Below are 13,518 nucleotides of genomic sequence, written 5' to 3'. Positions count from 1 at the left end.
CCCCAGCAAACTGAAATTTGACTCTTGGGTTTCTAATTAGATTGAAAGTCTAGTCTAAGTAAAGGATTCAAGTGTTTACATGTGAACAGGGGAAGTGGCAGAGAGAGAGCCTCTTTAAAAAGGTAAAGGGACCCCTGACCATTAGGTCCAGTTGTGACCGAGTCTGGGATTGCGGCGCTCATCTCGCTTTATTGGCTGAGGTAGCCGGCGTACAGCTTCCGGGTCATGTGGCCAGCATGACTAAGCCGCTTCTGGAGAACCAGAGCAGCACACGGAAATGCTGTTTACCTTCCCGCGGTACCTATTTATCTACTTGCACTTTGACATGCTTTTGAACTGCTAGGTTGGCAGGAGCTGGGACCGAGCAACGGGAGCTCACCCCGTTGCGGGGATTCGAACCGCCAACCTTCTGATCGGCAAGTCCTAGGCTCTGTGGTTTAACCCACAGCGCCACCCGCATCCCTAGAGCCTCTTTACTTGAGGGTAATTTAACTTTAACTAGCACAGTAACTCCCACCACCACCACCAACTGTAACATGCATCTAATAATAAGTGGTTAATAAACTGTAGAAAGAAATTGCCTCACTAAATTTATAATCATAAATCCTTACATTTCAGTTTGTGTAAAAAAAAAGGGTTTCATCCTACAGCAAACCTGTGAGAAGTTTTCAAATCTGGATATGTTGTTGCATGGCAGATTTTCAGTTATATATGCAATTGTCCTTTGAGGTTTTTCTCCTTGGTGTGTTTCTAGGAAGAGTTTGGAGCTAAAGCCAATGTCCTTTCTGCCAATGATGCCCTGTTGGTCTGGTGCCAGTATAAGACTGCCAGCTACCCCAATGTCAATGTGAAAGACTTCTCCAAAAGCTGGAGTGACGGGTTAGCCTTCAATGCACTCATTCATGCTCACAGGTAAAGGAGAACTAGGAGATCCTGCAGCAGTAGCTCAGACTTTCCTGTAATTCTTTAATGGAGAAGGTGATCAAATCTGACAAGCTGAATAATTTTTTGCGGACAATATCATGTTAGACAAATGAAAATTATTTATTAATGAGCTCAGAAAAGTTACTAGAGATAGAAAGGTGCTTTTCAAAAAATGTAAATTGGATTCCACAAGGATTGGGATGGGTTGGGATAAAGAATTGGGAATTTCCACAACCTTTGGTGCAGGACTTCTGAGCTCCCAAAAATAGGTTTCTCTCTCACCTAGCCCTTAACATCAGAGGCCAAGTTCATGCCGTGACACCAAAACCCACCTTCCATCATGCAACAAGCTGTTAGGGGCTTGAACTGGGCAATAGGGATTGTTTCTAAAGTTCCGATTTCAGTTTCTCTTCCACCTCCCATGGTGTCCTTTGTGCTTCCTCTCTCTTGCCACCACTTCCCAGGCAGAAAGAAGGGAACAGATGGAACCCTTATGCTTTCAAAACAAAAGAGAAAGAAAAGGGGCCCATTTATTCCCTTGCTAATGCCTGATCAGATTTCCTGATCAGCCTCCGTTGTCCAGAGCAATGAAGGTGGTGAAGGAGATTGTCTGGAGCTCTGCTCCACAACAGCTCCCTGTGTTAAAGAATAAAGTCATTTTTTACAGGAAGGATGTTGTGATGACTGTCATTGAAATGGTGTCATTGTATGCTCACCTACTGGGAGGAGCTGGTCCCTAGACCTGCTTGCCGTAGTCTCACCCCAGCAGCACCCCCAACAATGTGGTCTGACCCAAGACACACCAGGAGCTTCCTAGCTAACTGGAGATTGAACTCAAGTCTTCTAAATCCAGTTGTGGCTCCTCTATGCTCCTCCCAACCTCACTTGCCTCATTTAACTATGCGTACTGGAAATTCCATCAGCTCAACCAGAGGGAGAGATTAGAAATGGCCAACCAACACCATTCTTTGGGCTCTGCTGAGAGACCAGCTTCAATGGAGTCTTCCTCTTTCTGAACCGCTTCCATTTCAGATGGCCATCTGAGAACAGATGCCTGAATCTGCTTGTTTTCCCTTTTCCACCCATTCCGTTTTCCTTATGTGCCATGTCTTTCAGATTGCAAACCCATGGACCAGGGCTGCCTTGTTTTCATTTGATCTGATGTAAGCCTTTTTGATTGAAAAGTGAAGCAAAAGAATTGCTTGAATAAATAAAGGGTAGTGAATGGAAGATTGAAATGAGTATTTCTCAGGCACGCCTGACTTTCCATGCAAGTCTTGGTGTGCACCTCATTTCATTTTCGAAACATAACCTTCCTTGTATGTTTCCCCATCACCCCTTCTTTCATCTCCACAGGCCTGATCTCATCCAGTACAGCTCCCTGAGGCATGACCAGCCCATCATTAACCTAAATAATGCCTTCACTGTGGCAGAGAAGCAGCTGGGAATCTCAAAGCTGCTGGATGCTGAGGATGTGGCCATGCCATTTCCAGATGAGAGATCCATCATGACTTATGTGTCATTCTACTACCATTACTTTTCCAGGCTGAAGCAGGACCAGACTGTCCAGAAGAGGCTCACCAAAGTCAGTGCACTGCAATCACATAAATTAGCATACCCTGTCTCTCAAGTAAATTCTCTCCACAGGAAAAATCAGATGGTGGATCAGTTCTAATGTATGCAATCTGTGGATAATGCCAAGGGCTTTTCACAAGAAGAATAAAAGTCAATATATTCCTCTACATTCAGCTTAAGGAAAGCCCTCCATGATCAAAAGGCAAATGCTTATGCAGTAGGAAAATTCGTTGCAGTTTGTTTCCTTTGTGTGGGGCAAATCTCAGCAGGTTTTCACCACTTTGGGCTCACCTTCATATAAAAAAAAATTCAAGGGCACCATGGAAAGGCAGGCAAGTCCAATAGGATAAGTTCTGGCTGAAGAACTAGGTAGATCTTTGCCAGTGCCAAAGGAGCCAGCCAGAAGCTTTATTAAAGAGGAACCCCAAAATCTGGGATCTCCTTCAAACTGATACCAAAGTTTTGTAATTGTTTTGTACCATTCTGTGGAGCCAAACCTAGCTTGGGTATTGCACAGACCTGAAGGCTTTCACAGATATAGTGACTGTGGAAAGGGACAGAAACACACACACAGTACACATGCTCTACTATTTATTCCCATATATTGCTGCACCGCAGGTGGTTGGACCTTTGGGTCATTTCCAACTCTACAATTCTATGCTTCCATGATATTCCCATTGCAAGTTTTAGAAGAACCTAAGACTAGCTCTGTTGGATTGGACCACTTGCCCATGCTATCCGGCCTCCTGTTCTCACAGTGGCCAATCAGGTGCCTATTGTAAGACTTCTAGCAAGACCTGAATGCAATTGTAATTCAGAAGCATACTGCCTCTTACAGTGGCCGTGTCAGAGTTCTGCTCTATGTGTGCTTCTCGCTTTAATGGTTTTCCTTCCCACTCGGATTCTCTCTCTCAGGGTTCTTTCATGCAGAGCCTTCTCCTTCTTCTTCTCCTCCCTCCCTTCCTAAACAAACACAGGGAGACATGATAATCTCTCGCTGACCTCAGTCACCCTCAATAAGGCAGCTCTGAGTTCCCTAATAGGATTGTGGCAGGGAAGCCTCCCTTGTGTCAAAGCAGCCTCAGTATGCGCTAAGACTAGTGGGTGACCAGGGAGTGCAGAGGGAATCCATGCGGTGAGGTAAATCTCCCTCCCCCCACCCCTCTCCAGTGACCATGCATTTGTTAGGATCCTTCAGCGAGAACTGGGTGCGATGGCAGAACATACAGCACTCAAGGTTGGTGCTGCTGTTTTGCTCCTTCTCCTGCCCATAGCTGGGCTTGCTTTGTTATTTGTGTGCTCTGAAATGGATGCAAGCAGATTAGCACTCATTGGTTTTTGTTTGGTTTCAGCACCTTCCTCATTAACGCAAGGAAACAACTGGGGGCCGGCCGAGGCCTCCTCAAGAGTGACATGGAGTGTTGTCCTGCGCTGTCTGTTGTAGTTTGCTGTAGTTTGGGGGATTTCGCTTTGAGCTCTTTAGAAGCTAGGATTAAGAAGTCGAAACCGAAAATAGCAAATGAAAGGGGGGGCAATGTGAGAAAGATGGTTACTTTTTGCACTCTGGCGATGCTTCCATAGGGTTTGTGTCCGGTGCTGAATGAACATGACTGTCAATCAGTTCACACAAGGAAGGTGCAGGTATTTTATGCTTAATGCTGATACTGTAGTTCAAATTGACTAACAGAATCAAGACTTTCTCTGGTAATGCCGAACCCTGTGCCGGATGGTACCATGTCACAGAGTCCCCTCTCATCATATTCTGATGGGTGCTTCTGATATTAGTTACGGGAAGCAACTACTTGCAGGCCACTATCAGAGAGTTTTGGCAACAAATGCTCTACTGTAAAACTGGATCCACTCACATCAAAGAAGTGCTGCAATTAAACGCGTTACAAACTTTGTATGAGAAATCAGGTTAGCAAAAACAGAACTCCACAGCGCCATCTGGTGTCACAGTGTTAGAATGCACAAACAACACATATAAATCATTTTTTTCTTTGCCAGGGTAGCTGGGTCCTGTGTTTAAATTGAAATGAATGAATCCAAGAGTCTTCAGTAAGGTTGTGGATTCCTAACCAACAGTCAAAAACAGAAAATTGCAGACTGGTGGAGGGAGTGTATTTCCAGATCTTTGTTTAAATAGTAGTAGTCGTAGTAACAACAAGGTTCAGCAGTTGAATTGCAGAGGGTGATTATCAGAGTTTGGTTATTTATGGTAAAACATGTGGTGATAACGTTGAACCCTGCACCTTAAAATCCCAGCAGCACTATTTAGTGAAGTACTTGCCTCTTTCTCTGGTATTAAAATGTATCGTGAGTCCCATGGAAGTGTTGTGGAGGGGCTGAGTGGATCCAGAAAAGACATGGAAGGTGCTCAGAGAGTGGGTGCTGGAAGATCCTAAGTAGGGTCCCAGTTGGCAGCAGGTCTTCAATTCTAGGCTTCAAGAGGGGCCTGATCCTAGCAGCAGTTTGTGGGAACGATCCCCCAGCAGTTTGAGGAAAGGAGATCTGGGCCCCAGGAAGGGCTGTGGTAGTGATGAAAGAGTAGGACAGTGTGGTGTAGTGGTTAAGAGCGATACACTCGTAATCTGGGGAACTGGGTTTGCGTTTCCGCTCCTCCACATGCAGCTGCTGGGTGACCTTGGGCCAGTCACACTTCTCTGAAGTCTCTCAGCCCACTCACCTCACAGAGTGTTTGTTGTGGGGGAGGAAGGGAAAGGAGAATGTTAGCTGCTTTGAGACTCCTTCAGGTAGTGATAAAGCGGGATATCAAATCCAAACTCCCCTTCTTCTAGGCCTCCCCTAGTTGTGCCATGGCCTTGAAGCAAAGTAGGAGACTTCTAGGACTGCTTTTGTTTTCTAGATATATTTGTTTCAAATATTTATATACTTCTATACTTCTGTTCTTTAGAAAATATTGTCAGGTTATTGAAAAAAATAATAACACAGTATATAAAACAGAAAACAGTGAACTCCACAAAATAGAATTCCACTCACTCAACACCCACACAAATTCCACACCCACTAATGCGCTGCTACCTCATTCTACATGACACCTACACTTGCACTCAGACTTACAGGCAAACACACACACACACACACACACACCCTCACTCTTAACAGTTACTGGTTTCAATAATCTTCTGGGTATATACAGAAAAAGACTGCATTACCACACTTGGCAGCCTTTAACACCAGATCTAACCTCATACCACCCACCCAAACACAAATTCAGATTTAGATATGGTTATTATCTGTGGCTAAGGAACAAATCTCTCATCCTCGTCTCAGCCAAAGCCTGGATTGACTGAAGTCAGTCATAAAACTATGCTAGGTTATATGATTAAGTATTTTATTCTCTCCCCCCCCCCTGCAGATTGTGTTCTTCTTGAAGGAGACAGATGACTTGAAGTTCCAGTATGAGCAAATGGTCTCAGAGCTCTTAAAATGGATAAAGCTCAAAGTGGTGGAACTGGACGATCGCTTCTTTCCCAACTCCCTCAAGGAGATGCGTCTTCTCATGGGCAACTTTAAGACCTTCCGCGTTGTGGAGAAGCCTCCCAAGTACCGGGAGAAGGGAATCATTGAAGCCAATTTCTTCCACATCAGAACCAAACAGCGAGCCCACAACCAGCGTGCCTACCTGCCTCCTGAAGGAAAGACACTGAGAGATTTGGAGAAGGAGTGGGTTGCTTTGGAGAAGGCAGAACACAACAGAGGAAAAGCAATCCAGGAGGAGCTCTTGAGGCTGGAGAGAGTTGAGCAACTGGTCCAGAGATTTCTGAAGAAAGCAGCTGTTCGTGAGGCCTACTTGGAGGACATGAGAGGGATAATAAAGAAGCAGAACGACTGGCAGCCTGAGAGTGTGGAGGAACATCAGGCAGCCACAAGAAAGCTTGAAGCCATTGAGGCAGATATGCTTTCCCGAGACCTACGCTTCAAAGCACTGTCTAAGATGGCTTCAGAAATCAAGCAGGAGAACTACCATGGCAAGATCCAGATTCAAAAGAAGTGAGCTGAAAAGTGGCAGTGTGTGGTTTTGGAAGGTGGGAGAAGCAGGAATAGCTTTAAGGAGAATTAGAAGGACACAGAGAAAACAGTTGTGTTGGTAGTATGAATTATGTAGCTCCCCTTTTCAGAAAGGCATCAATGATAGAGATAACAGTGGCAATGGATTTCACCACCATGCTTCACATTCGTGCTTTTGAATAGACAGTGGACTGATTTTTTTTTTTAAAAAAAGAGAAACATTCTGCTTTTTTTCAAATAAGAAGATTTTTCAGATAAAATCTTGGGAGAAAAGCCTTCTCCATGTTTCAGCACTGGGCGAGGCATGTTATGGGTGAAACAAGGGCCTTCTGTGCAGTGTCTTCTCATTGGCAGAATACAAACCTCTTAGAATTGTGGTTAAAGCCAGTGCTTTTTTCTGGGTTTACTCAAGGGTACACAGCACCGGCTCCTTTTTTTCTAGAAGAAAAGCACCGGTTAGATACAACATTTCAGTGCCAGTCATTTTCAGTGGTTTAGTTAAATGAACTAGCCACATGGGAATCATGAGGGAACTTAACAAGGGCCTACATTTTAATTGTTTTCCCTGCATTCCTTGAAATACGTAGTTCTGCTCAGAATCTTTTGATATACCATGTTGTTGTTTTCCCTCCCATCCAGGCAAAATGACATTGCGCATCAATGGCAAGACCTTATGACCCAGCTCCAGAGACAAAAACACTCCTTGCAGGCGATGCAGGAAGGCCTGGTGCTTTTGAGGGACATTGATACCATTACAGAAGAACTAAGAGGGCTGAAGGTATCTCGTGTTATACATTTTACATGTTAACAAGCACATTGTTTTAGTGACAACTAAAGACTGCAATTGATGTCATGTTGTGAAAGAACATCGTGTCTTCAGGTCTGAAAATAGGCACATAGTCATTGACATACCGGGCTTCTTTGTTTATTCAATAAATAATAATAATACTGGAAATAAATAAATAAATAAATAAGACGTAGGCATACGATTGTCAATACAAACTTGATTTTCCAGGGACAACTAAATGAAAAATATTCCACTTGCCAGAATAATAGAATACGGACTTGAGGCTAAGAGCTATAGATTATCAGCATGCACAAAAATCTGTTCATTTTTCCTTTACATTAGGTTAAAAGGCCTGTTTCTTGCAGTGAAAGCCAGTTACATATAGATTATAAAACTGAATCCGTACAGAGGCAGTGCATACAGGCTTAATTTGAGCTTAAGTTTAGCATGGCTTCCAAAGCCAGGAGTAAAGGTAAAGGTAAAGGTACCCCTGCCCGTACGGGCCAGTCTTGACAGACTCTGGGGTTGTGCGCCCATCTCACTCAAGAGGCCAGGGGCCAGCGCTGTCCGGAGACACTTCCGGGTCACGTGGCCAGCGTGACAAGCTGCATCTGGCGAGCCGGCACCAGCGCAGCACACGGAAACGCCGTTTACCTTCCCGCTAGTAAGTGGTACCTATTTATCTACTTGCACCCGGGGGTGCTTTTGAACTGCTAGGTTGGCAGGCGCTGGGACCGAGCAGCGGGAGCGCACCCCGCCGCGGGGATTCGAACCGCCGACCTTTCGATCGGCAAGCCCTAGGCGCTGAGGCTTTAGCCCACAGCGCCACCCGCGTCCCTAAAGCCAGGAATACCTATGACCATATAACTGCCTTCCTTTATCATAACCTATTTGGTCCCACACTTCTGGGATTAGGAGAATTCAGGTCAAAGGGCATGACTTCTAGGCAGTCTAGCAACCAGGCACAGTACATGTTGGAAGCTAAGCACTGTGCTTATTATCGCTATACCCATTTGTAATATGTACTGTATGTGGATGAAATTTGCCTCTTTTCTTTGAGATTAGTGGGCCTTGGATACCATCTGATGATTCCTAGCTGACATTGGGTGATAATTTACCATTGCATGAATGTAACAACTTGATAAACTGTGGGCATCAGTGATATCCTGCCAATAGTGTAGACTCCTGCACTTTAGTGCAAGTCACCATTCCCTTATTCTTCTGATTGTAAAAACTCCTCCCAGAAGTTGAAAGGATTATTAGTTTTATAAGTGGCTACATGCATATTATGGTAAATTTACCACCAGGCAAATAGTCATCCGTAACTTAGCCATTTTCTTCGCGCAGGTTCTTGAGGACGATAAACACCATTTCTATTTCATTTAATTTCCAGAGTCTAGTGAGTTCCCAGGATTGTGGTAAACAGCTCCTGGAAGCCATAGATTTACTGCAGAAGCATAAACTGGTTGCCTCTCAGATCTCTTCCCTTGGGGAAAGGGTCAGGCATATCACTGAAAGAACAGAAGTGATTGTCAAAGGTAAATCGTTCAAGCCAGATGTGCTTCGAGCTAAACATCAGATGCTCCAGCAGCTGCATCAAAACCTTCTGGATCTCTGCAAAACACGGTAAATTTCTTCTTTTTGTGACTCAGTTCTTCCTGAGGAGGCTGGCCAATTCTTTTATTTAAGAAATCCAGGAGTAAAATATCCTAATTATGGGATGTCAGGGGTGTTTGTATGAACCCCCACAATGAACATATAACAACAACAACAACAATTTTTTATTTCTACCCCACTCATCTGGCTAGGTTTCCCCAGCCACTCTGGGTGGCTTCCAACCGAATATTAAAAACAATACAGCGTCAGACATTAAAAACTTCCCTAAACAGGGCCGCCTTCAGTTGTCTTTTAAAAGTAAAACAGTTGTTTACTGCCTTGACATCTGTTGGGAGTTCCACAGGGCGGGTGCCACTACCGAGAAGGCCCTCTGCCTGGTTCCCTATAACCCCACTTCTCACAGCGAGGGAACCGCCAGAAGGCCCTCAGTGCTGGACCTCAGTATGGGGGTGGAGACGCTCCTTTGGGTATACTGTGAAGTGGATAGCTGGTCATGCCCCTCTCGTGCCAGCATGGATACTGTCCCCATTCCCACAGCTGTGAACACTTGGTGTTAGTGAGAAGGGGGCCCCGCACACCCACTGACATTCAGCATTAGCAAGAAAAGTACCTGTAATGTGTATGGGTTGCTCGTGCGTAAGTTGCCGCCTCTCCAGGCTTTGTTGCCTTGCTAAACCTTTCAGTCTGGGCAGCTCTTCACTTCGTGGCTGCCTCAGTCGCTAGCAGAATCCGTCAGTGGGCGTTTCTTAAATCTTTTCCAACATAAAAGTTGTTTGACACCCAGTCTCCTCCTACTCTCTCTGCGCGGAGGTCTTCTGCGCAGGGTGGGCGTGGGTAGCGGAGGACCCGTGCTCTCCCCGCTGGTGTCCGGTGAAGAGTCCTGGAGCCCTCTCGCCGATTCCCCCATCAGCCCCTCTATATCCCTGGTGTTGCGCTGATTTGCTTCCCCATCTGCGGAGCTGCCTCTCTCCCTGCTGGGCCCTTCTCCAGCATCATTTGAGAGCCTTCCCTCCGCCTCTAGCTCTGATGTCAGTTCCCTGACAGTACCCCATGCATGTTCAGCAGTAAGTCTATCAGACTCCCCAACTGAGAACCCTGAGCTCACGCACTGGGGTTTCTCTGCCTTCTGTTTGGATTGGATTTGGATTCTTATCTTAAAGTTATAAAGGAATTAATTCACTGCTTCCTTCGTGTTGTTCAAATTCATTAGGTAAAGATAGTTGCTTTGAAGCAGAATTGAAAGCTGCTTCCTTAAACCCAAGGACAGTGGTACCTCGGGTTAAGTACTTAATTCATTCCGGAGGTCCGTTCTTAACCTGAAACTGTTCTTAACCTGAAGCACCACTTTAGCTAATGGGGCCTCCTGCTGCTGCCGCGCCGCTGAAGCACGATTTCTGTTCCCATCCTGAAGCAAAGTTCTTAACCTGAGGTACTATTTCTGGGTTAGCGGAGTCTGTAACCTGAAGTGAATGTAACCTGAAGCGTATGTAACCTGAGGTACCACTTTATGGATTTTATCTGAAACCAAAGAGAATGCAGAGAAGTGTCCAGGGCACAACTTAAGTATAAATAAATATTTCAAATGTGGCCTACATTGGTGGCTGGTCCAGTTTAGGGAAAGGAAGCCTGATTAATCCAGATTCCAGTATGCTGGAAGTACTAGAAAAAACATGATGTGGCTTTATAAACATTACCAAATGCATCTCTCCCCCCCCCTTTTGGAATAGACAATATCAGCTGGAAAGTGCTTTAAAGCTTTTTGAGTTTTTCCATGAGTGCAAAGAAGAGGAGCTTTGGTTGTCTGACAAATTGAAGCTGGTGACGGCGGGACACTTAGACCGTGATCTCAGTCACATTGCAGCCTCACTTCAAAGCCATAAGGTTAGTGATGTGTAAATTATTGATCGCTTGTGCAGGTTTTAGAGGGCTTTCAGAATTTTCTAGCTGAAATATACTCGGAGTCACGTAGTGATTTCATGCTCTTTATTGCAGCTTGTAAAACAGTGAATGTATTTCCCCCCAGACCTCAGGCTTTATATACATTATCTACACAATGGGTTCCATCTGATTGGATGATTCTGCTTCCCTCCTGGAGCCTGGTTGGGCTGCTCCTGCAGGCCAATCAGTTGTTACATTCTAGGATCCTACCTGCCTAATAGGCTGATTAACTACCTCCTGGGGTCTGATTGGTTTGCTCCTGCAGGCCAATCAGGTTGTTGCATTCTAGGATCCTACCTGCCTATTGTTCTAAGATCCAAGCTTAGTACATGACACTAGCGTTTCTGTTTCTGTTTCTAGTAGCATAGATACTAAAGTATACATTCAAAAGATTTATAACAGTTCTAAAAAGGGGTGGGGTGGGAACTGGTGGTGAAGGAATATGTAAGATCTTAATATTATAAAACTCTTTGTCGATGAAATGGAAAATTGTTAGAGATATGAGGTCAAAGTAACTTACAAATTTACCAATATTGCTTGAAATGTGCAGGCATAATCAGCCCAGAGCCAGTGAAATTGACTGATTATACTGTTCTGTTTCAAGAGGTCTAGGCAGACAATGGTATCACCCTATTTGCCTCCTGATAGGTTTAGCTAGTTTGATGTGACAAGAACAAAGAAGCCTTGAGTTAAGCAATCAAATTCTAAAAGGGACTTGTTTCTTTCTTTCTGCTTTTCTCTTTCTGAAATGTTATTTTATTTGTTTGCCTCCTTAAGGGTTGCGAGGGTTGGATTTGTTAGAAACACTGTTTAATTTGCTTATGTGGAACAGTATATCCCTGTTGTTGCATTTGTGATATGCAAATTGGTTAAAAGAAACCCAGGCCATAGCCAATTTGCCTGATAGCCAAATTCCTACCCAGCCCCGCTAATACAGCAACCACCACAGCCATAGCAAGGTCAAATCAATAAGTAAAATGCAAAATTAATGGAGTGGGTGGGTGGGTTGTGTTAGCAATTTCACACCTCCGAGGCTGCACTTTGTGATTAGTGGAAATCACGCAGTCTGTCTGAAAGGAAGAATGAGAACCGGATACAGTCCTATCTGTATGTATTACGTGATGTACTTTCACTTTTGCCTGTTCTCTCTCAGAGCTGGATGAGAGAGAGCACCATGATTCCTTGTCTGTGTGATATAGTGTAAATAAATACAGTGGTACCTTAGGTTAAGTACTTAATTCGTTCCGGAGGTCCATACTTAACCTGAAACTGTTCTTAACCTGAAGCACCACTTTAGCTAATGGGGCCTCCTGCTGCTGCCGTGCCGCCGGAGCACAATTTATGTTCTCAACCTGAAGCAAAGTTCTTAACCTGAAGCACTATTTCTGGGTTAGCAGAGTATGTAACCTGAAGCGTATGTAACCTGAGGTACCACTGTAGTAGTTCAGAACAACGATGCCTCTTTCTTTTACTGTGTCAAGAGAGGCGGCTAGTGTGCATAAATCAAGTTGGTTTATGTCACTAGAGCACCCTGGAGAAGAACGGGGTGCCTTTTCCAGAGCTATGCTCACCGGAGGACACTCAGAGATTGGGGAGGGGTGCTGCTGATAGCCCAGAGAGTTTTCCCAATATGGTAGCAGAACTGATGAAAAAGAGCGGGTGTCGGGGGCCGGTGCAAACTGTTTAAATCCCTCCTGGGAGCTGAGCTGAAGGAAGCCTGATTTTTCCCTCAGGCCTGCTTCCGAAGAGCCCTGCCCTCAGCACCAGCCGGCCATTGGCCAATTTGGCAGGTTGGCATGGAGCCAGATTTCAAGCTGGGAGAGTGCGCATTTCCAGCATCCCAGCTCTGCATGGGGGGGGGGCAGGTACTGGCTGCCCTGCAAGGCCGTCGCACCCTAAAAGTGGTTAAGCGGACTTGCTGATGTTACATTAGGGATTAGTGTCATAGCTCTGTTTATCTTCTTATTTTCTGCGACAGTTGCTTTGCCAGTTATGACGACCCAGTCATAAGCCAGCTATTGCGACATAGTTAATTCCTCCTGCTGCCTCCAATCAAAGTACTGTATGGCTGAAAACAATGATGTTCAGCTATATTTGATTGCACAGTCAATGTTGGTGGTAGGTATAATACAATTTGCATAAATGATTTCACCAGAGAAGATCACTTGACTCATGCGAGTGGAATGGTGAGATATGTTATTCCTTATAGTTATCACTCCTGAAATAATAAAGTGGATAAAAGAAGTGAAAACAGCATTCAAACTAGCATGACTGGGTTTGGCTTCATGGTGACATCCAGTAATTATGACCCTCTGACTTCCACCTGGCAGGCTTTGCAAGCTGAGTGTGACTCCCACCAACTGATTTGTTCTAAGATCATATGCCAGGGCCGGGAGCTAGGTCAGAAAAACCCTTCAAATCAGAGGAGCATCCAGAAGGAGACTGACAATATCCAGAAATTGTGGCAGCAGCTCCAAGATGAGGTGGCCAGACGTAAAACCAGTTTGGAGGCAGCTTCTCTCATCAAACAGGTATGTTGGTCTGCAGCTCTGTTCAGATTGAACTGAATTGATTATTATTAAGAAGTCTAAACAAGTTCTTAGCCTGTCCATTAAGCTTGGGAGGTCTTGTTATGTTAAAACAGC

The 13,518-nt window shown here is 44.9% G+C and overlaps 1 protein-coding gene across 2 annotated transcripts in view; it reads left to right on the top strand.

The window, feature by feature from the left end:
* The window catches only part of SPTBN5 (spectrin beta, non-erythrocytic 5), a 107,684-nt gene that overhangs the window by 5,640 nt on the left and 88,526 nt on the right, over positions 1 to 13,518 (top strand). For both annotated transcript variants that reach the window (XM_082239075.1, XM_082239076.1), the window contains exons 5-11: positions 755 to 912; positions 2,281 to 2,509; positions 5,879 to 6,513; positions 7,171 to 7,309; positions 8,712 to 8,944; positions 10,663 to 10,816; positions 13,204 to 13,404. In XM_082239075.1, coding sequence (XP_082095201.1) covers positions 755 to 912; positions 2,281 to 2,509; positions 5,879 to 6,513; positions 7,171 to 7,309; positions 8,712 to 8,944; positions 10,663 to 10,816; positions 13,204 to 13,404 — 1,749 coding nt within the window. The remainder of the gene's footprint in view (positions 1 to 754; positions 913 to 2,280; positions 2,510 to 5,878; positions 6,514 to 7,170; positions 7,310 to 8,711; positions 8,945 to 10,662; positions 10,817 to 13,203; positions 13,405 to 13,518) is intronic.

The sequence above is a fragment of the Podarcis vaucheri genome (assembly GCF_965113315.1).
Source record: "Podarcis vaucheri genome assembly, chromosome: 1".
NCBI lineage: Eukaryota > Metazoa > Chordata > Lepidosauria > Squamata > Lacertidae > Podarcis > Podarcis vaucheri.
The sequence above is the reverse complement of the archived record's forward strand: the minus strand, read 5'-3'. Positions and strand labels throughout refer to the sequence as shown.